Raw genomic sequence first — 26,366 nt, forward strand, 5'->3', positions numbered from 1 at the left:
GTGAAGGTATATGCAAACAGCACACTGGAAGCACAGCACAGGCCTCTATCCTGCATCTATCCTTCGCTATAGCCCGCCATGATGCCCCTAAAGCCAGCTCCCCCCCGACCTTCGGCTCAGCGCCATGAAGAAACCGACCCTCCCAACATGGCGCCGCCGAGCTTCCCAACATGGCGCACCGCATTCCCGCCCATCTCTACTATTGGTCGGCGCCATCAACCGAGCGTCTCGATTGGTTGACGAGGAGCGGGCGGAGCGTCTCTCTTGTGTGTGGCGGAAGTCTTGTGTGACCGGGGATGTGGAGAGCGGCCATGGCCGCCGGGGAAGGGCTGGGCCCGGCGCTGCGGGCCGTCACCGAGCAGGTGCTGCAGGCGGCAGCGCGGAGACCGCAGGTGAGAGATGCTGGAGCACGGAAGGGATTTGGGCTCGGGATGGGGGGAAACGTGAGGACATCGGCCTGCTCGACTTAGAGGCAAGGCCGCATCGCCATGGCGGCCTACCCGTTCCCATGGTAATGGGATCACCGCCATATCAGTGGGGCCTATAGGGCCTGTAGGGCCGCTCCTGGTGCTGAACGCTCTTCTTGCAGGGTCTCCCGGCCGTGCAGCCTCGCCTGGTGGCCGTCAGCAAGACGAAGCCCGCGGAGATGGTGCTGGACGCCTACAGCCACGGGCAGCGCAGCTTCGGGGAGAACTACGTGAGTGAGGCCGGAGTCGGGCCGATCTCGAGCATCATTTACTGTGATTACACGTTGTGCTGGGTTTGAGGGGTCCTAATGAGACCTTCTTGTGTGCTCTTAGGTTCAAGAGTTGCTAGAAAAGGCGTCGGATTCCAGAGTAAGTGCGTGCTTTTTTTGTTTGTGCTATTCATTCTCACTGTCCATCAGAAGTCCAGGCTTTTTGTAAGGAGGTGCTGATGGAGCCTGTTTGACGTTTGAAATCTCCATGCTGTTCTTAACTGCGTGCCTCTACTCTCTTCCCCCTGTTCGCCTTTCAGGCTCCAGAGTATCCTGTGAATATATAAATGTGTGCACCTTAGTTGTACAGCACTTTGTCTCTCATGATCTCTGCCCTAGGAGAGGCGTGGGCCTCATTTTAAAGTGGTGATATCTTTGTTTTGGGAAAGCAGTTCATTCTGTGTCTGTCCTCTTACAAAAGAGCCTTTCCCACTTACCTTAGAATCATAGGGTGACTTGGGTTGGAAGGGACCACAAGGATGATGAAGTTCCAGCCCCCCTGCCTGGCAGGGCCACCAAACTTCCACAATTACTAGATCATGTTGCCCAGGGCCCCGTCCAACCTGGCCTTGAACACCTCCAAGGACGGGGCATCCACAACCTCCCTGGGCAGCCTGTTCCAAGACCTCACTACTCTCTTAGTAAAGAACTTCCCCTAACATCCAACCTACCTTACACTGAACATTCTGCTGCCGCAACCCAGCATCTCTCCAGACTGTGAAGCAATCTCAGTGCACACAAGTGCTGTCTCAGTTGTGTTATTCAGAGTAAACACAACAAGAATGGATGTTTTGTATTTGGTTTGTGGGCAAAGCAAGACCTAATTACTGCATGAAATGAGGAGGAATTCTCATCAAACCTGCCTGTTCCTTTTGCTTACAGATTCTGTCGTCTTGTCCAGAGATCAAGTGGCATTTTATTGGCCATCTGCAGAAAAGTAATGTCAACAAGTTGATCGGTAAGCTCTGCTTATTTGTGGTGACCCATGGGCAGTATTCTTCCACTGTTTAATTAATAACCATCTTTGTCACCTATTAGTACTGATGATTGCAAGAATGCCTATTAGCAAACAAAAGAACTTGATGCTGCCCTGCATGTCCTGATTCACTTTGCTATCTCTTGCCATAGTCTGCTGCTAGCTGTGCACAGCTGTAAATTACTTTGTTCTTGTGTTACACAGGCAGCATGAAGCCTCTGTGTTTTCTCCCTAGCTGTCCCTAACCTGTTCATGTTGGAAACGGTGGATTCTGTGAAACTGGCAGACAAAGTCAACAGCTCATGGCAGAAAAAAGGGTCACCACAGAAGCTGAAAGTCATGGTGCAAGTTAACACCAGTGGAGAAGATAGTAAGTGACAGGCACTTTTTCTGATGATGTGCAGATATGTTCTGCTGATTTGATAGAAGAAACAACGTGGATGAGATGTTGTGTTGGTTTGTGCTCTTAAGGAGTTTTTCCCTGCTGAGATGATACTTAATCATCAGCAGCTTCTGCCTGGCTGCTGGGGGTAGTTCTCTTGCAAGGCTTGCCACAGATCAACCCACTTTTTGGCAGGTAAACATGGCCTGCCTCCCAGAGACACGGCAGCTGCAGTGGAGCACATTATCAACAAGTGTCCAAGCCTGGAATTTGTGGGGCTGATGACAATTGGCAGCATAGGACATGACCTGAGCAAGGGGCCAAATCCTGACTTCCAGGTAAGATATTTGTATGAAAATATCAGCTGTTGGCTGGCCTTTCATTACACCGAGGGTATAAATCTGATTGTAGATTGCCAATAGAAACACAGACCTGGTTCAGAGCAGTACAGACCTCTGAAGTATCAGTATTAAATGAAGTGATGAGCTCATTTCTGCAAATGCCTGATGCACATGCACTTTTTGTCCCATCTTTTCTCTAAAGCTGTAGCCAGGATGTTGACAGATCACCTTCTGCAGCAGTTTTTGTTCTGAATCCTCTGGTCCTGCTTTCAGATAATATTTCTATCAGCCTCTTATGCTGTGCACGGGGCTGTAGCAGGGAGGGGAACTGGTTCTGCATTCTTTATCTGTCATGATATGATGATTGGATGTGTAGACTTGTGTGTGCATTTAGCAATGTAGCCTGTAATGGGAAGTCTTCAGGTGCCTTCCCAGTGCTTAAGAGCAGTGTGGAACCTTCACCTCCTGTGTTAGGGAGACTTAAAGAAAGGTAGAAATCATTGAAACCTTGAGACCGTGTCCAAAATGTCACCAAATTTGTGATTATTCTGTTCTTTCTTCCTTCCAGGTGTTGCTGTCTTTGCGTAAGGAAGTGTGTGAAAAGCTGAATCTCCCCATTGAGAAGGTGGAGCTGAGTATGGGCATGTCCACAGATTTCCAACACGCAGTAAGTCATTTCCTTCTGCCACCCTTTCTCTATTAGAGGGAAAACTGTCCTGTGAGGTGGGGAGCATTGAGATCAGCCATTCACCTGCACTGAATTCCCTCTTTCTGTCTCCTTCCATAGATAGAAGTTGGATCCACAAACGTCAGGATTGGAAGCACTATTTTTGGAGAGCGTGATTATTCTAACAAAGCAGATGGTGGTAAGGCCCCTGCTGAAACTAAAGGCAAAACAGAGGCCTCAACGGCACTGGGTCATTAGATGGAGAAAATAAGTTGTCTCAGCAGAGGACAGATGATAGGAGACCTCACTATGCATTCTTACCTCCATCCTTGCTGGCTCCAAGTCATGGCAGGGGGAAGGAATTCCTCATTAACAGAACAGAGGCCAGAGACGCCTCGTAATTTATTGTGATTATTAGAGAGCACCCATAGAAACTGGAAATGTCAATAACCAAAAATGATAAGTTAAGGTTGAAGATGACTGTAGTATCTTGGCTCCTTCGAGCATATCAGGAACAGTGACTTTTGGATCAGTAGGTTGAGCAAACTAAATGTCAGGATGAAGTTGCTCTTGGACAAGGATGTATCCTCAGCAGTGTCGGTCATTATGTTGTCATTGAGGGCTACATTGTTCATTAAACAAGTTACATGCTGTGAGAGACCTGTAAGTGTTTCCTTTGCCCTGAGTTGCTGTTGAGTGGTGCTTACAGAGAGGCACTGTAACATGCCATGCTGAAGAGACGGCATCCATTTAAACAGAGGATGAATAACAAACACACAAGGATGGGTAAAGAACAGTTGTGAGCTCATGGCCTAATGTTTTGGATGCAGATTGCAAGTGTGGGGGACTATCTTTTGAGCTGGTGCTTGTATTTGTTCTTTCTGATGGATGTTGCAGGCTTGGTTACATGTATTTGAAATGCTGGTCTGGCCTTCAGCCCTCTTGCAAGAGGGAAACAGGGTTCTCTCATTGTAGTAACTGCTTCTTCAAGATCAGAAGCTCTACACCATCTCACGGGCTGTTCGGTCGGCAATAGCTGCAGGAAGTCTCATGCAATGTTATAGCTCTGGGCTTTTGTGTGCTGCTGAGAGGAGACATTGGTTGCCAGCAGAAACATCCTTCCTGGGCTTTCTCTGTGTATGCGATCAAATCTAGCTGTTGGTTTTACTTTCTGGCTATAAATGCTGAATGCAAATGAAAAGAGTGAACTCCAACACACCAACTTGTTTGTAGCTACGTGGTTTTTAAAGCAACATGCAGTCTGAGCTGCCCTCTCTGGAACTGCACAATGTGTTGTTTCATAGTTTGTTAATAAAAAGTGGTGAATTTGAATGCCATCTGTGCCAACTGTAAAGCTATTAAAGATGTTATTTTTATGTTCTAGCCCCGAGAGTTGTTGGAGCTTTTATTTTTTTATAAGCTGGGCTTGCTGTTTGGTGAGATCTGCTTGTCTGTGGTTGGAGGGAGGGCAGTGATTCGATGGGCAGCTGAAGGAGAGCAATGAGAGTAGAGATAGATGAGATGAGAAGGGGAGCAGTGGCTGCTGAGCTGTGTGCTGGGGAAAGCTGTTCTGGAGGAGCCCTCTGGGTGGCACTGCTGCCCCAGCCCTGCGGGGACAGGAGGTAACGGGGCTCACAAATAACATCTCTCCATCCCATGGCTGAGGTTCATCCCTTCTTCTTTTGTCCCCGAATTTGCACTGGTGAAACATTCTGGCCACCGATGTTGTTTGCAAACTTCACCGTGTTAAAAGCTTTATTTATTTTACGGAGTGAACTCAGGACACACGTTCTTCTCTCTAAGTTTGATGGAAATGTGTAAAGACCGCCAGTGTCCCTGTAGTGTTTGTTTGCTAAAGTAGTGCTGCTTGTAAAGCTTCCTAAACTGGAGCAAGCTGCGTGGTCACAGTTCTAATGTCTGAGCACAGAAGAGTGGGCTGGATTGATGTTAAACATCTGTGGGAATTGTCTGCCTTTATGGCTTCCTTACCCTCCCACTTTTCCTCTCTCGGGCGTTTTGCACTTATTTCCTGAGTTGAAACTGAGCCCTCATCACTCTTAATGAAGCAGTTAAGGTAAGTGTGCGGGGTGTTGTGTGCAGGGCTGGGTTTGTCCTGACTTCCATGCCCTGGAGGTCTGACTCTACAGCGGTTCTTTAGGAGCAGACAGGCTCACAGAAGTGTGTGGTCTTCTGGTTTTCCAATCTGTCTGCTAAAGACATTCAGGGCTCCCCCAGCTTTGATTCTGTGAGCTCCCAGCTGTGGGATGGGGCTCTGCTCCAGCGCAGGTGGCCATGGTACGGGACTGGGGTGCTGCTCCAGCAGCTGCAGCACAGTGCTGTGCAGTGACAGTGTGCTAAGGAGAGAGGAGAGCAGTGTTGCTGCTGCTCTGCAGCTGCTTCTCTCCCCCGTCCCACTTGCCGCAGGCTTTCTGGTCTCTTTGAGAGCTTTGCTGTGTTCCTCATATGTCTGGGCCTCCCTGAAGTCAATGCAGCACCCACAGGCACCTTCTGCTCCTCCTACAGAGGAGCAGAGCCAGCAAACTGCAGACAAAGGGCTCTTAATGAACCCCTCTGCCCAGGCACTTTGGCCCCCTGCAACACAAGCTTTATTTACATCTATGAAAAGCACTCTGCTGCTTTGTTGAAGCAGCAGTGCTCTCACTCACTGCTCATAGGGACGATGTCACTGTCAATATTTGCCTTGGAGGAACAGTGCCAGCAGATGAAGGTTTGTTTCATGGCCAGAGGGACTCTTCCTCCCTGTGACTTCAGCACCTGCTGCTGGCACAGAACCATCACCTCCCAGTGAGAATGTGAGTGCACAGCTGTGGGTTTCAGATAAGCCCCACCAGGTAACACTCATGTCCAGACCTCAGTGTTCCCATATGAGGCCAGTTAATGTCCCCAAGGGTCCCAGCAGCACAGGGATCCCCTGCGACAGCATCTGCAGAGCTGCACATCTGCTGCAGGGAGCACCTGGGAGCTGGCTGGAAGGAATAAAGCTGGGATGATCTTAGGGCAGGACAACATGCTGCTGTTTCTCCTTTCATGTCTCTTGGTGCACTGATCGTCCTGGGAAAGTGCTGAGCTGCAGCCTGTCCCTATTAGAGGCACTTAAAGCTGCTGTGCTCCTTTCTTAGCCAAGAGCACAGGCACCACTCGTTTTCCCTCTTCCACAAAGCCAGGCTTGATTAATATTTTATCAGATCATATCTTTTGTGTTGCAGAGTCTCTGGTTTGCAGCTTCACCTCCCTGCCAGGAAGTGCCTGTGATTCAAGTAGTGTATGTGCAGGGATGCAACGGGTGCTGAGATTTGGAGGGACACAAAGGCCGCCTGCTTATGTTGCACAGCTCTTGATGCACCATCCAGACCTGCTCTGCATGTCACTCCAGGGTGCTGCACATCCCTAATGGGACCACAGAGCTCCCAAAGGACAACACTGGACCTGCTTGAAGTGCCCGAGGTAGGCAGGAGCTGCCCCAGCCCCACAGCCCAACACAGCCTTTCAAAGTGCAAAGAGTGTTTATTTCTTGGAGATCGGGTTTCCGGCAGGAAGGCCAGCAACTGCCAAGGTTTTTATTGGATCCCAGTGAAAGGAATTTCGAGTCTCATGCTTGTTGTCTTTCCCTGTGCCTGCAGTGGAGAAGGAGCACTGTTACACCCAAATGAGAGCAAGGGGTACCGGGTTTGGCACTGCACATCCTTGATATGTGGCTCAGGACGGGATGCTGCGTGGTCTCCTTGCAGGAGGTGTTGGAAAAGGCTGGAGGGGCTCTGGGGAAGTGTGGAGAGGGGTTGGAAGCACTTGAAAGGACCTGAACTCCGTGGGGCTGAGCCACGTGGGGAGCGCTGCTGGAGCTGAGCGGAGATGGGGCCAGGCAGCTCGCATTTGTTATGGGCTTGGACAAAGTTTTGACTGTTCTTGGAGGTAATTTTATAGGGGTTTGAGATTCTGAAGACCACGTACAGTGGCTTGATTGCTTCAATGTGTGGTGGAAACAGCTCCAGTGCTCCGACCACCCTCAGATGGTGGCAGCACTGACCAGTATACTCCAGGGCTGAGGGCTGTGCCAAGTCCTGCTTGTGTTCATATATGAGGAGCCCTCAGTTTAATGCCCTCTCAGTCCTCGTTATGGAGTGACTGCCCTAAGGAAGAGATAGAAGAGAGGCACCAGGATTGGGGTTGGAGTGGTGTGAGCAGCTTCCTGCAGGAGAAATAGTCCATCCTTTGCAAACACTGCAGCTGTTGGGGATGAGCAGTTCTTTTAGGGCTTGATCTAGTGGCAGAACATCGCTGTGTTACCTACAGAAGGAGGAGGGAGCACCACTGGTGCTTTCTGCACAGCATGAAGTGGAGGCAGGACTCAGTGTTTGCTTCGGGGGTCAGTGGAGCCTCTTCCTTCCATTGGCCATCACCTGCTCATGCAGGATCTCGGGGCGGATGCTGAACACAAGCAGTTTCCTGTTGCTCCCAACAGCAGCTGTGGGGTCCGGGCCTGGCATCCTGCAGCAATGAGCACTGGGAAGTGATTGCTGCAGTGGAAATACTGCTCACAAATAAAAAGAAGTGGGATATGATTGTGACTTGGTGGCAAGCTTGTACCGAGCTCTTAGGGCTGGCTTTGTGCTCTTATAATGATAGGAGTGTGAGGAGTATCTCCTTACACCCACCACCACAGTGAGATGTGTTTATTTAAAGTAAGGAGTAAATTTCTTCCTCCTTCAGGAACTGCTGGTCCTGGAGAGAAACTGCTTTTCCCTGCCTCCCTTCCATGACCTTCTTCCACTCTCCTCCTGGGGATGTCCCAAAGACTTTGTTGCATGCTTTGAATTGGCTTTTGATTTGGAGCTGCAGTGAGTGGTGTGCATGGAGATGAGTGTGGGGCTGAGGGGCTGGGGGAGCACAGCAGCAGCAGGGATGTGGGATGGGGGAGCAGGAAGGAAAATATTGAACTTAGCCTGAAAAGCAGTGAGGCAAAGTTAAAAGTGAGCAGGGAGGAGTGCTGACTGCAGGGAAGGGGCCAGGAGGGAGCAAAGTGGTGAAGTGACAGTGAAAGCCTGTACATTGGTTGCAGTGTGGTGTCCTGATGTGTTGAGGTTGGCTGCAGGCTGTGTGTGCCTCTGCCTGGGACGCAGTGCTTGTCACTGCGGGGTCATGTCATGGTCTGTATGGACCATGTGAGCTGTGTAGGTGCAGGGCTGCGTCTTTCCTCGTGGACACACGGAGCTGCATCTCTCTCCATGGATGCTCGGGGCTCCGTCTCCATCTCTCCATGGATGCCCAGGACTCCATCTGTGTCTCGCTCTCTGGATGCTCAGCACTCCATCTCTCCATGGATGCTCAGCACTCCACCTCGCTCTCTGGATGCTCAGCACTCCATCTCGCTCTCTGGATGCTCAGCACTCCATCTCTCCATGAATGCTCAGCACTCCATCTCGCTCTCTGGATGCTCAGCACTCCATCTCTCCATGGATGCTCAGCACTCCATCTCTCCCCCTGGACGCGCACTTCTCCAGCTCTGCGCTTTGGGCCCCGCTCCGTGCCGTCTAACTGAGCCCTTTATCCCGCAGCCCCGCGCAGGGACCGGCGCCGCTTTACCCTCCCGGGGTCCCCGTTCGGAGCCGGCCGGTTGGTGGCCGGGCCGGGGGGAGGAGGAGGAGAAGGAGGAGGTGGCGGCGACGGTGGGGGGCGGTCCGGGGGAGGCGCCAGGGCTGGCGGCGGAGCGCTGCAAGCGGGGGAGGCGCCGCCGGAGCCGCCCCGGGGCTCGGGGAGCCGAAGCTCCCGGTGCCGGGGCGATGCGGGGGGCGGCGGCGGCGCTGCTCTTAGCGGTGGCGACGGCACTGAGCGAGGCTGCGGTGAGGAGCTGTGCGGTGCAGAGCGTGGGTTGTAAGTGTGCGGCTGAGCGGCACAAGGCGAGCGGCCCCGCAGTGCCCCGGCGCCGGGTGCTGTGCAGCGGAGCGGCCCTTCCCGAGCCCCCAGAACCGCGGCTGCTGCCCGACGGCACCGCCACGCTGTGAGTATAGTCCCACGCAGAGCAAAACTCTTCGGTCGCTCGCGAGGTCGGCGGCTCTGCCCCGCTTATAGCGGTTTTTCTGCTCTGCGTAACGCTGTTCCATGGGGTTTTGCCGTCGTGGAGCCGCTCCGGGACCGCGCCGTCTCCGTGGGGTGGAAACGTGGGTGCGCAGCGTGGACCCGATGTGGAAGGGCAGGAAACGGGCTCCATCCCCGTGCTTCCTTCCGCGATGTTTGCTGCTCGGAGTGCTGGGGGGGGGAGGATGTTTTTGTTTGAAAGCTTTTACTGGAAATATTCGCTCCAGACGGATCTGGTGTGTTGCGGTGCTGGGCTCTGTGATGGGGCAGAGCCATCGCTTTGCTCCATCCGAGCCCACTCGGCCCCTGGGCAGGGGAGCTCCGGGCTCTGGGCAGGCGCTGGCAGTGCTGTGTGTTTATTTATAACTGCGGCAGGGAGGTTTGAATTAAAGCTGCCTGGAAGGACAGTGACAGCACGAGCGCTGCTGGAAACAGCACTTTCCCCCACCCCACCAGGACCTTGTCCTGGTTTTGGGGTCCTGCAGGGCACAGGGTGCTCCTAGTCCTGCCCCATTGCCATGGATTCACTCGTGTGTGGAGGTCCTGTGGCTGCTTGGGGGCTGTTCATAGCTCCTAGTGCACCCTTCGCTGTGCAGAGGCTTCGTTTCAGGGTGATGATGTTGGCCTGGTGAAAACCCATAAATACAGAGCATGTCTGCAGTGCTCATCTGAGCTGTGTGGCTCTGTGAGCTCTGAAATGCGGTGGCTCCAATTGTAGGCATCAATGGCCCCAAAGCAGCAGCACTGGTGCTCTTGGCCCCATCCCCTGCTGCTGTGTTGGAGCTGCACCCTGCAGCAGTGCTCTCCTGGTGCTGCTCTGCTCTTACAGTCCCTGCCCCGGGGTGCTGTGACGTGTCAGCCCACTGCAGGCACATGCAAGGACTGGGAGTGCTTTGTAGAGTTGTATTTGGGAGCAGCATCCCATTCCTTGCCTGCTCTTGAGCTTCTTTTCGGGGTGACTGTGTGGCAGCATCAGGATGTGACACAATCCCACTCCAACGTGACACGAAACCTACTGGCATAGACAGAAACCTACAAATCTGTGGTGACCCTGGGCTCTGCTCTCTCGCAGTAAACATAATTTATGCTAAACCCTTTCCAGATGGGACAATCAAAACCAGAGGCTTCAGGTTCACCAGTATCTCCCAGAGCTGCCAGGCGTGGTTAAGGCCATGGGGACATCCCTATGGGGAGCCCACAGCTCTTATGTGCCCTAGAGACAGCTTGGCCGTGGGGCACATGGTGTGTTTTGTGCAGAGCTTTGCAATTCTTTGCTGCAGTATTGGCCGGGAGCATGCATGAGGTTTGGGGATGCAATGTCCCCATGCAACCCAAGCAGACATGCATGTGCTCTCTGCCACCCACCCTGTGCATTCCCTGCACCTCACTCCTTCGTGCTTTGCTCCCCGTTGTGCTGCTTGCATCCATCCTGCTGGGACCGTAGTTTCCTTGGTGCTGAGCATAAGCACCTCAGGGCATTGACTGGGGATGTCCACATTGCTGCCAGGGCTCTGCAGCCCTTTGCTAATGGGGCTGCAGCCCCCCCCCCCCCCCCATGCTCACACCCCAATGGAAGTGTGCTGCGTCCCCACCCGCCCCAATCTCCACGCTGGCCCTGCTGTCACACGGGCAGGAGCCCAAACCTCTTCCAGATGTGGAATCCCAATGCAGGCCTCATTTCTGCACACAGCTTGATTGCGCCGAAATTACAGATTGTCTGCAGGGAATAGAGGGCTTTGACTTATGACCAATTTCCAGTTCTACTTGAACTCCCTTCTGCTTATCCCGGGCCCTGCAGATGGTTTCTTTTGGAAACCTTTTGATATCAATTGGGTAGTTCTTAGGGGTCTGGGGGTTTTCACCTTTCCATCCTTGCACATAGGGGACCCTGCAGTGCCATGGGGCGATGGGGAGGTGATGTCTCCCGGGTCCATCCCTGCAACACCCCATTCTGACCACTTTTCCCTCTCCCCGGGGCTCCTTTTTCCTGTGCTGAGGGTTGGAACAATAATTTTCACCATCCGAAATAGCCCTGTGTGACGTGAACCGGTGGCACCGCCCCGGGTTGGAGAGGGGGAGGTAAAGGGGGGAGAGAACCAGGGGCCCCCGCTTCGCCCTTCCTACAATCCCCCGCCGGCGGCCGAGCACTGCGCAGGGCACAGCCCTATCTGCACAGAGCATATGCTTTAAATTAATGCACTCGGAGAGCAAAGCATAGCTCTGCTCCCCACCCCCACCATCCTCGCCCCACTATTAACCTCCGGGCCGCGTCCTCCTCCCCGCTGCACGCCGGCTGCAGGGAGCGCGGCCGCTGCCTCCTTTTTTGGTTGGGGACATAGGAAGTTTATTGTTCCAACAGCCCGGGTTCTGGAGCCGTTATTTATCCAAGTGGATTCCAACACGCTTGAAAAAACAAGCTTGTTTGGTTTTTTTGGGTTGTTTTTTCTTCTTTTTTCTTCACTTTTTGGCTTCTCCTTTTTGAGATGAGGGGAAGGGAAAAGAGAAGGGGATGGGGTTTCTCTATCTCTGCGCCTGCGCTGATGCCCCAATGGGCTCCATGCCATTGGAAATGGGTTTGGGGAGTGGAGGAGGGACCCAATGGGACCCATCTCCCACTCCTTGTGTTTCCTCTATGCTGTGCTCTGTCATCCCTGCATTACCCTTAGGGAGTGATCCAGCACTGCTTCATGAACCCAGCATCAGCCAACGGGTTCTTTGGTGCTGTAGAACTGTCCCATTTCAGTGGCATGTCCAGCTCATGGTACTGTGCTTTCATGGTGTGCCAAGCTCTGGGGGCAGCCTGGGCATGGGGACCACATCCCCCTGCATCCGTGGTGGCAGAGACCCACTGCTTTGCCTGGACCCCTCCTGCAGCCCCATGCATTCAGATGCTTCTTCATTCCCTGCTGTGAGTGGTGCTAGCAGAGACCCATCACCACTAACATGTGGAGCTCCTTGAAACCAAGTGGAGCTGCCTGGGAAAAAAGACCAGCATCCTTTGGTCACTCATTGGGAGCTTTGTTCCTTGTACACATTGGTTCAGGGGTTCCCAGCTCCAACAGATGCAGGATGGAGCCTTCTCCCACCCCTGCTCTCCCCCCAGCCTGGCTGCAGATCACACAGGATACTGATTTCATCTTGGACTGCTTGAGCTTTGCCTTTTAAGGAGGGAAGTTTTGTTTTTATGGCAGAAGCGCAGCCCATGATCCCAGGGGTCAGAAGAACAAAGCATCTCCTGGTGTGGGGGCTCCTTCCTGGGGGCCAGGGTGGGCTGGGGGCCATGTTCCCAGCTGGGTGCAGCCCTGCTTGTAACCCCAGCCAAAGCTGCACCCTTGTGGAGAGCATATGGTGGTGGGGACACAGTGGTGAATGCAACATCCATAGAGCACAGCATCCTGTGGCTGGGTCTGTAGTGAGGGAACTGGGTGCCATGTGAGTGCCATGGGGTTTGGATGGGATGGGATGGGGCTGAGCTGCTGCTGGGGTTAGGTTGCAGCCCCCCAGAGTTCCCTGGTTCTGGCTGCAATGTGGGAACGTGGCCAGGGAAACCCGACGTCCGCCCCCTGGGACTGGGATGGTGCGGATCATGTCCTGTCTGCAGCACACAGTTCCCATTCAGCACAGCTGCAGGGACGGCCCGTGTGTAAACAGCCCTGGCACAGCCCTCAATGAGCCCTTTTTTCCTGCTACTCGCCCCCGGACGGGGTTCCCGGGGAGCCCTCCCTGCTGCGGTTTCCCTCTGTGCTTCCTGCGGGGTCGGGGCTGTGTGCTACACTGAGCTCCAATGGGGCGGGGGCTGAGGGGTCCTCCATGCTGCTCAGTGCAGGTTTGGGGGTTCTTATTGCCTACACATGCAGCTCTATGCAGTGATGCCCCAAGCACTGACACTACCCTGGGTGCCTCCATAAGAATATCCCCATAAGGATGCTGTGTGTCCCATGTCATCCCCCAGCCATGCCACCTTGCTATGGGTCTGGCTATTCCCATTCTCCCAGCCCTATGGATCCTCGGGCATCTCCATCACAGCCCATATAACAGCACCTTTCCTCTCCCCCCCCATCCCTGTGCTCTCGTCCCCACAGGCTGCTGAGCAACAACAAGATCACGGTGCTGCAGAACGGCTCCTTCTTCGGGCTGCGGGCACTGGAGAAGCTGTGAGTGCATGGAGGCTGGGGGTGGTGTGGGTTAGGGTACTCAGTGAGCCTCTGGGTGTTGGGTTTGCCACCAGCACCCACAGGCATCCCAGGGTCCCTGGGAGTTGGGTTGGGGCAGAGGCATTGGGGGGGGGGTGCACTCGGTGGGGGCTGGTATGAAAAGCGACATTGTCCCCCCGAACAAAGTCAACTTTCTTATCTCTCCATGAAAGGCATCTCTATGGTGGGAGTGTTAATAAGGGGAGATTTATGGCCCCCATATGGATCTGATCTGTAGGTATGTAGGAGTGGGGATGGACACACTGAGGGTGTTTTGTTCCCCTTCAAGGGGCTCATGCATTCCTCAGCCCCACAGGGATGTGGTGACATCAGGGCTGGGGGACTCCAGCTGTTGGGGCAGCCCATGGATGCCCATCCCTTTGCAGAATGGTCCCTGCAGGGCACTGTGCCCGCACCATCCCATGGCACACAGTGTCAAGGATGTCCTCAATCCTTTGGGGTGCAGGGACCACTCCATGGGGCCCAGACTGTTCATTGGTGTTACAGCATCCATTGGTCTCAGCCCCACTGCTTAGGGGTCTCACTGCTGCTCCCCGTGGGCAGTGGGAGGAGCATAGCCTGGGTCTCATTAGCTCAAACAAGGAAGTGTTTATGAATATGAAGCTTGCTTGAGTTGTGCATTGTGCACCTGCCCCAGCCAGCAGAGACCAGCTGCTCCATGGGGAATGGTTGCACAGTGTTGGGTCAGGGCAGGCAATGCAGGGCATGGCGTTGCCTTTGAGGCTGTGTGCCTGGTGCACGGAGTTGGGACTGACATGAGATTTTAGAAGCTATTAAAATACCTACAGAGCTGTTTTGGGACTCCATTTGAAGCAGTCATTTTGAGGATCCACATCTCTCCCGTGCTGTGGTTGAAGTATGGGATCACATCCAGGCTCCTGGCACTGAGTTCTCATTAATGAGAGGATTAATGAGCCTGGACACGGAGCGGCCTGGGCCAGGGGTGACACCCAGGGGACCACAGCCCCCGGGTGCAGGAGGTCTGCACATCCCCATGCCCTGAGGTTCCTGTGTGTGTAGCATGGGGTAGCCTTCACTGAAGCTCAGCTCATAGCACAGCCAATGGGCAGCGTCCCCCCGTCCCCCAGCCAGCACGGAGCTGCGCCTGATTGCTCCCGACAGCAGCCCTAATTGTGTGCATTGGGTCGGTCCGGGGCTGCAGCACAGACATGCCCCACAGAGGGGCTGTTCTGGCACCACGAGGACCTCAGGGGCCCCTCGCTTTGGTCTTGGGGCCGTGGGGGTTTGGTGTCCCAGAGCGATGCAGTCATCACAGCTGAGCTGTTTCCAGGGTCCCCGAGCCCTGCGCCCACTGCCCCTCAGGGCTGGCAGCTCAGCATCACCACTGATATGTGGCGACGTAATGAGATTAATGAGTGTGAGCAGAGCCGGTATGCGGCCGCCCTCATTAGCAAAGCCCCAACTGGGAGTGCCATGCCCTCCACCAGCCACCACCACACTCAGGGGCTGGGACATGGCCAGGACGGGTCCCTCAATGGCCTCATACAGGACTGTGTGTTTTGGGGTGGCCCCATAGTGATGGTGGCTCCTGTTAGCTGGGTAGTGGGCGCTGTGCTGAAAGGCTTTGGTGTGGGAGAAAATCATTCTCATAATGATGAACTCTTAAGTCCATCCCATGCCCTGTAGATAGGGCTGGGAACATGAGCCTCTATGAGCTGCCTGGACATGAAAGCACAGGGAAAGATCCACAAAGTCCTCACAAAGGAATGAATGTGCTGCACCAACACGATGTGCAGGGAGGGGGATGTGGAGCAGCTCTTCAGTGCTGTGTGCAGAGTTATGGGGATCCTGCAGTGTCAGTGTTGCAGGTGTGGGGTCTGTCTGTCTGTCCGTGCTGCCTGGTGGGGCCAGGCTGCTGTCCCAGGGGGGTTTGGGGGTGTTATGTGTTGTACATGGGGAGGGTGTTGGTGGGATGGCTGTGTTTGCAGTACAGGTGTGCACGGAGTGGAGCTGTTCCTTCAGCACTGGTGCTCACCTGAGCTGCTCGTGTACATCCGCACACCCACAGCCCTGCACACCTTTGCATCCTGGGAGCTGGATGGGTGCCACGTACCCATGGGACACCTTTGCTCAGCAGAGATACAGCAGCTGAGAGCTCTCCCTACATCCCTATGGCAGTGGCTGTTGCGTGCCTGGCATGCCTCTGATAAGATATATGCCTGCAATCAGTGTAATAACCCAATCAAGCTTCCCCCAGGCTGCAAAGCTGCTGTGAGGCTGCGCTGACATTTGCAGTGTGCTCTTATCCCAATAGCCCTCCTGGGATAAGGCTGCTCTGGAAACAGCTTTGCAGGAGGGAATGGTGGGCAGAGTATGAGTGGGGCCACATGGTGTCCCTGGGGTGCTTGGCTCTGTGTGGCTGCAGTGTGCTGGGAGTGGGGCTGGGAGCGCTGCGAGCTGTGCTGATGGAGGGGGCAGGATGTTGGCTGCAAACCCTGAGCTCTGTGTCTGTCTCCCCACAGGGACCTGAAGAATAACCTGATCAGCACAGTGCAGCCAGGTGCCTTCCTTGGGCTCCCCGAACTGAAGCGTCTGTAAGTGTTTAAGGAGTGCAGGGCAGCCCGTGGGGATTGGGAGCAGCTCAGCATCCTGACAGCGCCTCCTCTTCCTTGCAGGGACCTCTCCAACAACCGCATTGGTTGTCTGAGCGCCAGCGTCTTCCAGGGGCTCACCAACCTCCTCCGACTGTAAGCAGTGCCGTGGGCTCCCCTAGAAGGGCCACCATGCCCCACACACTGTGCATTGGGTGGTGGGGTCTGTAAGTGGGATACGTCGCGGGGCTCAGACTCCTGCTCCACTCCTAAAGGGTTGGGTATGGGATGGATATGGGGATGCCCAGAGCAGTAGGAACCCCAGGACTTGAGAGGACTTGAGGTTTTCCAAGTGTGTCCCGGTCTTCTCCATGGCTCTGCCCTTCTCTGTCTTGCAGCAACATGTCAGGAAACATTTTCTCCAGCCTCCCACCCGGTGTCTTTGATGAGCTGCCCTCACTGAAAGTCGTGTGAGTACAACCACATCCAAACACAGACCCTCCCTGAGGTGTGCACGGCTGTGCCACCTCCAGCTGCAGCCTCACCATGCAGCTGCTGCCCTTTGCAGGGACTTTGCCACCGAATACCTGACGTGTGATTGCAACCTGCGTTGGGTGCTGCCCTGGGCCCGCAACCTCTCAGCTCAGATCTCAGAGCGGACACTGTGTGTGTACCCACGGCACCTGCACACCACCCCGCTGCGCAGTGCACAGGAGAGCCAGCTGCAATGCGGTGAGCAGGGGAGGGGAGGGGTGTGGGCAGTGCTCTGGGGCTCGGGGGGGGCTCACACTGCATGTGTCCCCCCCGCAGCGGGCACCCCAGAGCTGCACACCCACCACCTCATCCCGTCGCTGCGTCAGGTGGTGTTCCAGGGGGACCGCCTGCCCTTCCAGTGCACTGCCACCTACCTGGACAACAGCACCCAGATCCATTGGTACCACAACCAGCAGCGTGTGCAGGAGGATGAGAGGGCAGGTGTCATTGTGGAGGAGAGCCTCATCCACGACTGCACCTTCATCACCAGGTGGGAACGGGATGGGGTTGGGGTGGAGATGGGGATGGCGGGGATAGAGATGAGAACAGGGATAGGAATGGGGGTGGGATGGAATTGGGATGGCGATGGGGATGGTGGGGATAGAGATGAGAACAGGGATAGGAATGGGGGTGGGATGGGATAGGGGATGAGGATGGATAGTACTTAACAGGAATGAGGATGGGAATAGGGATGAGGATGGAGATAGAGGTGGGGGTGGGGACGGTGCAGGGCTTGCAGGTTTGCAGGTACCAAGTGCTGTAGGTGGGATGCAAAGTGTAGGCATTGCTTCTCGGAGCATGTCCCCACTCCAGGGACTGCCCCTCCATACCAGCATGTCCCCTCTGCCCACAGCGAGCTCATCCTCTCCAACATCCACGTCTCTGCTAACGGTGAGTGGGAGTGCACCGTCTCCACCTCGCAGGGCAACGTCAGCAAGAAGGTGGAGATTGTGGTGCTGGAGACCTCTGCATCCTACTGCCCCGCAGAGCGCGTCACCAACAACCGTGGGGACTTCAGGTAGAGACCAGTAGCAGTGTGGCCAAGGGGAACGTGGCCGTGCGCGGTGCGTGCCGGGCAGGGGGCTGCCTGCAGGGGGGGGCCCACAGGTGCCCGATCATCTGGTTGCAATTAGCAGCCACAGGGAGCTTGTGTGCCTTTGAAGGCCTTCCCGTGCCGGCAGCGCAGCCCGGCTCCAGCAGCAGAGGTGTTGGAATTTCTCTGGCACAAGACGAAAGGCTCTGGGCGTCTGCCTTAACCTCGGCAGGGCTGTTCCAGAATATAAATTACTGCTGCAGTCAATGTGGCTTCGATTAGCGGTGCCCCCCTGAGTCGAGCAGGATGTGGGATGGGGGGACAGCGGCTTTATGGGGAGCGTTGCCCCATGGTCACTGTGTGTGTGTGCATCCAGGTGGCCCCGCACGCTGGCCGGTATCACCGCCTTCCAGTCGTGCCTGCAGTACCCCTTTGCATCGGGGCCAGCAAGTGGGGGCCCAGCAGCAGAGAAGCAGGCGTCCAGACGTTGTGACCGTGCAGGGCGCTGGGAGGAGGGCGACTACTCCCACTGCCTCTACACCAACGACATCACCCGTGTGCTCTACACCTTCGTGCTGGTGAGTTGGGTGCTCAGCCCACACTGATTGCTGAGGTTGGGCTTAGGCACAGCTATGACCGTGCCCCGTGGTTGTGCCACCCTACAGATGCCCATCAATGCCTCCAATGCACTGACACTGGCTCACCAGCTGCGCGTCTACACGGCTGAGGCTGCCAACTTCTCAGACATGGTTGATGTCCTCTATGTGGCTCAGATGATCGAGAAGTTTATTGGCTACGTGGATCAGATCAAGCAGGTAACGCTGCTGCTGCTGCTCTCTGCTTTACCCATCAGTGCGTGGTGGGTGCTGGGAGGGAAGCATGAACTGGGGCTGAATGAACTGAGCGCGACCTGCAGCCGGCTCTGCTCACAGCTCACCGACGTGATCGTGGAGATGGCCAGCAACATCATGCTGGTGGACGACCACATCCTCTGGATGTCTCAGAAGGAGGAGAAGGCTTGCACCAGCATCATCCGCTCACTGGAGAAGATTGCTGCACACACCCTCAGCAGCAACTCCCAGCACATGGCAGTGGTGAGTCAATGCACATGGTGGGGGTCCATCCATACACATGGTGGGAGTCTTTGCCCTCACTGCTTTGTGCCTGGCAGAACTCACGCAACATCGCCTTCGAGGCATACGTGGTAAAGCCTGAGAGCTACGTGGGGCTGAGCTGCGTGGCATTCCAGCGCCGCGATGGGGGCCCTGCTGGGCGCACAGCCCTGGCTGAGCAGGCAGCTGAGCCCCAGCCTGACCAGCAGCTACAGCTGCGCTGCACCACAGGACGCCCCAACATCTCCCTGAGCAGCTTCCACATCAAGGTATGGGTCTGATGAGGGGATGGGGGGGTTTGAGGGTGTGGTTTGGTCTCACCAGTGACTGTGTGCCCACAGAACAGCATTGCTCTGGCCTCCATCCAGCTGCCACCCAGCCTCTTTGCCAGCCCCATCCCACCCACCCCGCTGGCTGACTGCAAGCTGCAGCTGCTGGTGTTCCGCAATGGGAAGCTCTTCTGCAGTACAGGGAACTCCTCACGTCTAGCAGATGATGGCAAGCGGCGCAGCGTGGCCACACCAGTCATCTACGCAGGGACATGTAAGGGCTGTGTGCCAGCAGGGCTGCCTTTCTATACAGATGAGAGCTCCTGGGGGTGTTTTGCAGAGCAAAGCCATTTCTTTGGGCTGTGCTGCTGAAAGTTTTATTTCAGGGGGTCCCCCTGGCTCACCAGCTCTCTCCATCCCTGCAGATGGCTGCAGTGTAGGGAACCTGACGGAGCCGGTGGCCGTATCACTGCGACACCCTGGGGAGGGTGCAGACCCCGTGGCAGCCTACTGGAACTTCGAGGTGCTGGGAGGAATGGGGGGCTGGAGTGCTGAGGGCTGCCAGCTGGCTGCCCGTGAGCCCAACGTCACTTCCCTGCACTGCCGACACCTCAGCAACGTGGCTGTGCTCATGGTAAATGGGGCAGCAGGAGGGGGGTGAGCACTGGGGCCGTGCAGAGGTGTAGGATGAGTGGTTCTGCAGGCTGTGGGGTTATGGGATGGGGTCTGATCAGCTGTGTGGTGCCATGCAGGAGCTGAGCGGGTTCCCCAGCGAGGCACGAGGTCCGGTGGAGGTGCTGCACCCAGCCATGTACACCTGCACAGCCGTGCTGCTGCTCTGCCTCTTCACCACCATCATCACATACATTGTCCACCATGGGTGAGCATCATGGGGTGGCCTTGGCCATGGGTGTGGGTATGGCTGGAAGGGTAACCAGGTGGGGACAACTCGAGCCGGGCAGCTCACTGCTCCCTTCTCTCTCCAGCACCATTCACATCACACGGAAGTGCTGGCACATGCTCCTTAACCTCTGCTTCCACATGGCCATGACATCAGCAGTGTTTGCAGGAGGCATCACCCTCACCGGGTACCTGGTCGTCTGCCAAGCGGTGGGTGCCACTGCTGCAATGGGGACCCCAGCTGGGGCCCTCCTCCAAGCAGAGAAGTCAAACCTCACTCAATGACTCAATGCTGCATCACCCCTGTGCTGACCACATCATCTTGTCCCACAGGTCGGCATCATTTTGCACTACTCCTCCCTGTCCACGCTGCTGTGGATGGTGGTGAAAGCCCGTGTCCTCTACAAGGAGGCAACCTGGAAAGCACCTCGGCAGCCAGATGGGGATTCAGCACCACCAGCCCCTCGGCCCATGCTACGGTACTGCCATCCCCTGCCCAGGACTCCTCCCTGGGTGCTCCCCATGGGAAATACACCCAGCAGCGTGGTATGATTTTGGTGTGCTCTGACCCAGCACCATGGCACGCTCTTGGTGTGCTCTCTCTTTGTAGGTTCTATCTGATTGCTGGTGGGATCCCTCTCATCATCTGTGGCATCACAGCAGCTGTCAACATCCACAACTATCATGACAACAACCCTTAGTAAGTGTCCTGCTGCCTTTCTCAGCCTAGGCAAGGGGAAAGGAGGCCAGCAGTGCTGGGAATCCAAGGAAATGCAGGTGGAATCCATCCCAGGAGCTCTCCATTGACAAGCCATGGAGACAGGCCATTGGGCATGCCTATGTACCAAGGTACCCCAAGGCTGAAGCCATGCTGACTGAATCTTTTTCTCTCCCTTGCAGCTGCTGGCTGGTGTGGAGGCCCAGCCTGGGTGCCTTCTATGTGCCAGTGGCCTTCATCCTGCTGGTCACCTGGCTGTACCTGCTGTGTGCTGGGCTCAGCCTGCAGTGCCACACTCCCCATGGGAAGGAGGCCCCGGAGCTGCCAGGCACACCACCAAGGCTGGGAGCCAACGGGGAGCTGCTGACAGACTCAGGCTCCATCTCAGTGACGCTGCACTCGGGGACGCATTGCCCAGAGGTGGATGGTGTGTACTCACTGCAGGCGCAGCTCTGGGCTCTGCTGGCTGTGCACGCCATGTATGTGGCCTTATGGACGTTTGGAGCCATGGCCGTGTCCCAGCGTGGAGACCTCAACGTTGTCTTCAGCTGCCTCTACGGGGTGACAGCAGTAGCGTTGGGACTCTTCATCTTCATCCATCACTGCGTCCGCCGCCGGGACGTGCTGGGTTCGTGGTTCTCCTGCTGCCCTTCCTACCGCTCTGCGCTGCCCATGCAGCCCTACAGCCACCCCGGTACGGCAGCAGTGGAGGATGGCTCGCAGATGTTCATCGGCTGTGATCCCGAAGCCGCCCGCAGTGCCACGTCCTCCTCCTCGCCCAGCAGCACAGGCTCAGCCGCCGGCCGCTGTAAGCTGACCAACCTGCGGGCGGCACAGAGCCAAGCTGAGGGGCCAGAGCACGGAGATGGGAGGAGCGCAGGGCCAGGGAGACACACCAACAACCACCGCAGGAACCACAAAAGCAGAACTAAGCAGCACCGCGAGGGGAAGCACCACCGCTTGAAGGTGCTGCGGGGTCCATCCTCTGAGCAGAGCGAGAGCGGCAGCGTGCACAACAGCCACTCCGAGAGCTACCACAGCAGCAGGAACAGCCCCATGAACAACTGTGCTGCACCACGGGCTGTGGGACCCCAGGATGGGGAAATGGCCCCCAGCCAGTCCGAGGGCAGCGACGGCTTTTTGGAAGCTCGGCGACGGAGCAGAGACAACGTGAGGCAGGTGGAGAGGGAGGCGAAACGGCGCTCCTACCCCCTGAATGTGGGCAACCACAACGGAGGGCTGAAGGGCAGCAAGTATGATGTCAACCTGACCGGTGCTGACAGCGCGGCTGGGATGAGGAGTGGGCTCTGGAAGAGCGAAACCACGGTGTGAGGGATGGGGATGGAGCAGAAGGGCATCGTGCTGCAGCACATCCTCCTTGGCTGGAGGTTCTGCATGGAGAAGGCAAATAACCCTCACGGAGTTGAGGGGCTGTGAGCGTGGCCAAGTGCACTACATGGGGCCTCATCCCCGCAGGACGGGCATCACAGCCACCCCAGGTTGCAGCACTGAGAGGTGGAGGTGAAAGGCAACCAGTGCTCTTCAGCAGCATCAATTGCAGCGCCACGTCGCTTCAGACTGGAGCCTAAATGCTATTTTATAATATACAAAGGAAACAAATGTCTATTTTTCAGATTTCTATATGTTGAATGTATATATGTATAGACTGATGCAAGTGCCTCCGCTCTACCAGCAGTGTTCTCCCACAGCCACGACTGCAATACTCCCAAAGACGTTGGCATGTCGTGCAGAGATGCTCGGGTGGCCCCGAATGAAGTGTTAAGAAATGGAAACGTTGTTATCTTAAAGGACAGTATTAAACCCCCAGGGTTACTCATTTGCCAAAGCAAAAGCCATATAGCCAAGCAAGCACAAGGTAAGAGAAGGCACTGCTCCGAGATACTGTCTGCACTTGGTGGATGTCAGACACTAAAAGCACCGCTCCCAAACCCTCCCAGGTGTAACCTATGCAAACAGGTGGAGCAGCAGCACTGCTCTGCCTGAGATGAACACGGGTTGTCCATCTCCTCCAGGAACCAAAGAGCCCATTTGGGCACAGACACCAAATCAGGTCCTTGTCTTTAACCCATGTGTGGGCACTGAACACCAACAGCGCTGTGCTGAGCCACCTCCTGTCCCTCCAGCATGGGCTCCCATCAGAGTGGGCTGCTCCTGGAGAGTGAGAGGTTGATGCCCACAGTGCTGTCAGGGCCCTTCCTATGGACTGCAGTATGTTCAAAGGGCTGGAACTTGGCTAAGCACTTATTTCTCCCCATTTATAAACAAGTCCCCCTTTTTTACTAGCAGGCAAAAAGTCAGACTCACTGCAGGCTGTAGGAGGCTCTAGGAGCACTCCCAGGTCTCAACTTGCTTAAAGGAGAACGAGAGGAGTGTTATCCATGCTGTTTTAAGCCTCAGCTTTCTCATGTGTACAAATGGGTTTAATTCTTTACCTACCTCCCATGGGGTCCCAGGGAGCTGCAAAGGACTGCAGTGCTGGGAAGCATTCAGACCAGCCTCTCTGCTACACCATGGCCAAAGGATCAAGGAGTCAGCAGAGTAAATAGCACTTAGTGGCAGATATTTCTCCCCTTCAGAATCCAGCTCCTCTCCCTTTGGAACCCCTCATTCCTGCAGGGCTGGAGTTCACTGGCTTTGCTGCAGCTCTGCTGTCCCTGGGCTGCCAGACTTCCCTGACCACGTTTATCATGCCTGGTATTGAATGCAATTCCAATCCTTATATCAATTCTGCAGCCCACACAGTCTTGCTGATGCTGAGTTGTTATATATGCTTGCTGCACTGTGACAGTATTATATGAAAAGCTTGGTATTATTAATTACACTTCTTTTTTTGTATGTTTACATTACAAGCAAATGACAGATCAACAGAGAAGCTTCTTGCAATATACGCAGGGGAGGGAGGGGAAAATATGCCAAAGAAATGTCTTTTAAAAGGGGTCTTTTTGCATTTTTATATAAATAGAATCTTTCTAGCAGATATGTTTTGTTTAATATATTAAAGATTTGCAAATCTGCCAAATGAACTGTGATTTCTCGCAGAGTTTGCATTCAAATACAACAGCCTATTAGGCAGACAGAGGTCAGTGCTTCATGGTGTCCAAAGTGAACAGCCAGCAGTGCTGTGTCTGCATCCTCCAGCGCTGTCTGTGCTCACATACCCCAGTGCTGTCCCTTTGCTGCAGATCCCCAGTGGTTTCCCAGCTCCTGTCAAGCTGAAACCCCATTCCTGGCCCCTGTATTCTATTTACTTCTAATTAAAATGACTTATCTTGGTCCAGTGAAATAAACCATTGCCCACTCCTCCCACTCACCACGTATCCACAGATGACTGTCCCTGCAGCATGGAATGACTCTTTAACCATCAGGATTGATGCTTTTGGCTCCAGTCTCTGGTGCTCCAGTGGTGTTGTTCCAGTGATGCTCATCTTCACTGCCACACTTTGGCCCTCCTGAATGCCCGGATCTCCTCCGGGCTCCTCAGGTACTGCTCTATTTCACTGTCAGAGATGGGCTCATCTCCAGTGATGGCAGCATCCGAAGCACTCAATGCTGCAGTGCGCAGTCTCTTCCTTGGATGGAGGAGGCAGGGTGGCAGTAAGGGCCTCCGGCTGCCCTCAGCCTTCTGTTTCCCTTCCGAGGGGCAGCCCTTATCCAGTGCTGTTCCTGCTGCTGCTGGAGTATTGCTAGAGGAGTCCTCAGCCTGGGCTGCCCTCTGCTGCTCCTCCACATCCACCGCACAGAAGGCATTTTTCAGCAGGAAGATCCGATGCTGCAGCAGATCCCCAATGTATTTGACCACCGTCTTCTTGTCCAAGTTAAGCACCTTCAGCCAAGCAAGCTCAGCTGCCATCCTCAGGAGGATGTCATAAAGCTCCTTCAGCCTCAGGCGTGCCGGGGGGGGCAGATCAATGCCTGCTGCCTTGCAGAACTGTGTGAACGTGCAGGTGAGGCGAGCAGAGGGCCGCAGGGACTGCCAGGACAGGAAGGCTGCAGCTGTGACGATGGGGATGGGATGGCGGCCTGTCACCAGCCACGTCTCACTTGCCAGCTCCACCACCTGCATGGTCCGGGCAAGCATCGCCTCCTTGTCCTCCACAAACTGGGCAGGGATGTCCTCTGTGTGCTGGAACAGCTGGAAACTGGAAGAGGAGAAAACCCACTGTTAGCACTAGGAACAGCTTCAGGACCTGGTTACAGCAACACAGCTCAGACTTATATTCCACCATAGTGGCAGCCACTGATGCCAGTCCTCCCTCTAAATAAACACAGAGAAAGTCACAGCAAGGTCCTTAAAGGCAAGGTCCTTAAAGGCAAGGTCCTTAAGCTCCCCATGTTTAAGTCCTGCACTGCCCACTCTCCAAACAGCTTCCCACAGCAACTGCATTCTGGAAGCTTCAGCACAAACAGGTGTTGTGCACAGAGCACCACATGGGCCACGATGGATGGCTGTTACCTGTTAAGGTGTGTCTTCACCAGATCCATAAGGCTCAGCACCGGCACTGAGATCCCGAGCTCCTTCTGAAGGCTTAAGTAGATGCTGGTGACCAGTTCCTGCTTTGCATAGAGGAGGGAGCAGATTGTTCCCAGTGTCAGTGGCCAGTTGTGTTGCCGACAGGTCGCCAGCACGCAGCAGCCCACCAGGAGCTCCTTCTTCTCCAGGCTAAGCAGGCGGAAGGAGGGATGCTGCAGTGCTCTCTGCAGGTAGGACACGGCCGTGCCTTCAAACACCGACGGGAGCCGAAGAACCTTACAGAGATCCTGGACCCTTCTGATCCCTGAGGAAAGAAACTGCCCTTAAGGAGCTGCACGAACTGATCCTTATGCAGTAACCTCACAGGGATGTTACTGCATAGAGAACTAACTCCTCCTTTCATGTTTTACAGGCAGCTCATGAAAGCTTTCACCATTTCAGAGATGTGTTAGCATATAGCAAAGCAGGGATGATCCAAGGGATGGAGCACTGCTCTGCAAGGCCAGGTATGGAGACTGCAAAGCTGGGGAAGGGAAGGCTTTGGGAAGACCTGCGAGCAGCCCTATGGTATCCAAGGGGCTGTAACGAACAAAGGGGTATACAAAGGATGAAGGGGGCTGTGACAGGGCAAGGGGGATGGTTTCAAATGGAAAGGTTTAGGCTGGATATGAGGAAGGGGGGGTTCAAAGGGAAAGGTTTAGGCTGGATATGAGGAAGGAGCCATTTGCAAGTGATGCACTGCCATTGGTTACCCAAAGGTGGTGCCTTCCAGCCTTACCTCTCTGCTCGCATCGGTTCAGCTGCTCCTTCTGCCCTGTGCTCTGCGAATAAGCCACCTCTGAAAGAAACAAACAAGCAGCAAATCAGAGCCCAGCTCAGCAACGCGTAGAGCGGATCCCCCCCGGCACAACCCTCACCTCGCAGCTGCCCTTCATCGCTGTACGTGGTGGTCAGCAGCCCCTCGGCCAACACGCAGCCACACGCGGCGCAAACCAGCTGCTGCTGCGCGTAATGAGCGTCCTCCAGCAGCGCCGCGGAGCCGCACTCGGGGCACAAACCGCGATCCGCCATTAGGAACCAAATAGGGGTTGTACCGGTTACAGCCTATCACGGCACCGGGCGGTGTAAGCCGAGCATGGTCCGGGTGGAAAGAAGCTCGTAGAGCGCTGCGTTCCGGCACCACGAGGAGCAGCAGAGCTCTGATATAGAGCAACTCAATTAGGAGCTGTTATCCATCACAAACCTGCTCTCACTCAGACACCCACAGCTCTGCTAAAGGGAAAACACAGCCATGAGGATATTGGAATGAATGAAGTTCTGCTATGACATCCACAGCTCTGCTAAAGG

The 26,366-nt window shown here is 55.2% G+C and overlaps 3 protein-coding genes across 4 annotated transcripts; 2 read left to right on the forward strand and 1 right to left on the reverse strand.

Moving 5' to 3' along the window:
• The first annotated feature begins 286 nt into the window (after positions 1–286).
• Positions 287–4,485, forward strand: PLPBP (pyridoxal phosphate binding protein). Its single transcript, XM_015883124.2, has 8 exons — positions 287–392; positions 590–697; positions 801–836; positions 1,619–1,694; positions 1,948–2,082; positions 2,290–2,432; positions 3,004–3,102; positions 3,223–4,485. The coding sequence occupies exons 1-8, from the start codon at positions 297–299 to the stop codon at positions 3,358–3,360; spliced, it is 831 nt and encodes a 276-aa protein (XP_015738610.1). The 5' UTR covers positions 287–296; the 3' UTR covers positions 3,361–4,485.
• Positions 4,486–8,801: 4,316 nt separating this feature from the next.
• ADGRA2 (adhesion G protein-coupled receptor A2) lies at positions 8,802–23,571 on the forward strand. Of its 2 annotated transcripts, XM_015883121.3 has the most exons (19): positions 8,802–9,118; positions 13,278–13,349; positions 15,893–15,964; positions 16,046–16,117; positions 16,360–16,431; positions 16,530–16,693; positions 16,772–16,985; positions 17,349–17,513; positions 17,905–18,106; positions 18,194–18,343; positions 18,461–18,622; positions 18,700–18,909; positions 18,982–19,183; positions 19,335–19,543; positions 19,662–19,789; positions 19,896–20,019; positions 20,143–20,288; positions 20,420–20,509; positions 20,710–23,571. In XM_015883121.3, the coding sequence occupies exons 1-19, from the start codon at positions 8,901–8,903 to the stop codon at positions 21,857–21,859; spliced, it is 3,822 nt and encodes a 1,273-aa protein (XP_015738607.2). In that variant the 5' UTR covers positions 8,802–8,900; the 3' UTR covers positions 21,860–23,571. The 2 variants fall into 2 exon arrangements, with proteins under 2 accessions (XP_015738607.2, XP_085366635.1); XM_085510509.1 differs by lacking the exons at positions 8,802–9,118; positions 13,278–13,349; positions 15,893–15,964; positions 16,046–16,117; positions 16,360–16,431 and having other exon boundaries at positions 16,822–16,985.
• Positions 23,339–26,098, reverse strand: BRF2 (BRF2 general transcription factor IIIB subunit). The gene is made up of 4 exons (XM_015883122.2): positions 25,937–26,098; positions 25,798–25,857; positions 25,002–25,323; positions 23,339–24,687 (listed from the first exon to the last, which is right to left on the reverse strand). Exons 1-4 carry the CDS (start codon positions 26,088–26,090, stop codon positions 23,976–23,978), a joined length of 1,248 nt encoding a protein of 415 aa, XP_015738608.2. The 5' UTR covers positions 26,091–26,098; the 3' UTR covers positions 23,339–23,975.
• Between the last annotated feature and the right edge of the window lie 268 nt (positions 26,099–26,366).

The sequence above is a fragment of the Coturnix japonica genome, chromosome 10 (genome assembly GCF_054131305.1).
Source record: "Coturnix japonica strain WE chromosome 10, WE-NBRP24, whole genome shotgun sequence".
Taxonomy (NCBI): domain Eukaryota; kingdom Metazoa; phylum Chordata; class Aves; order Galliformes; family Phasianidae; genus Coturnix; species Coturnix japonica.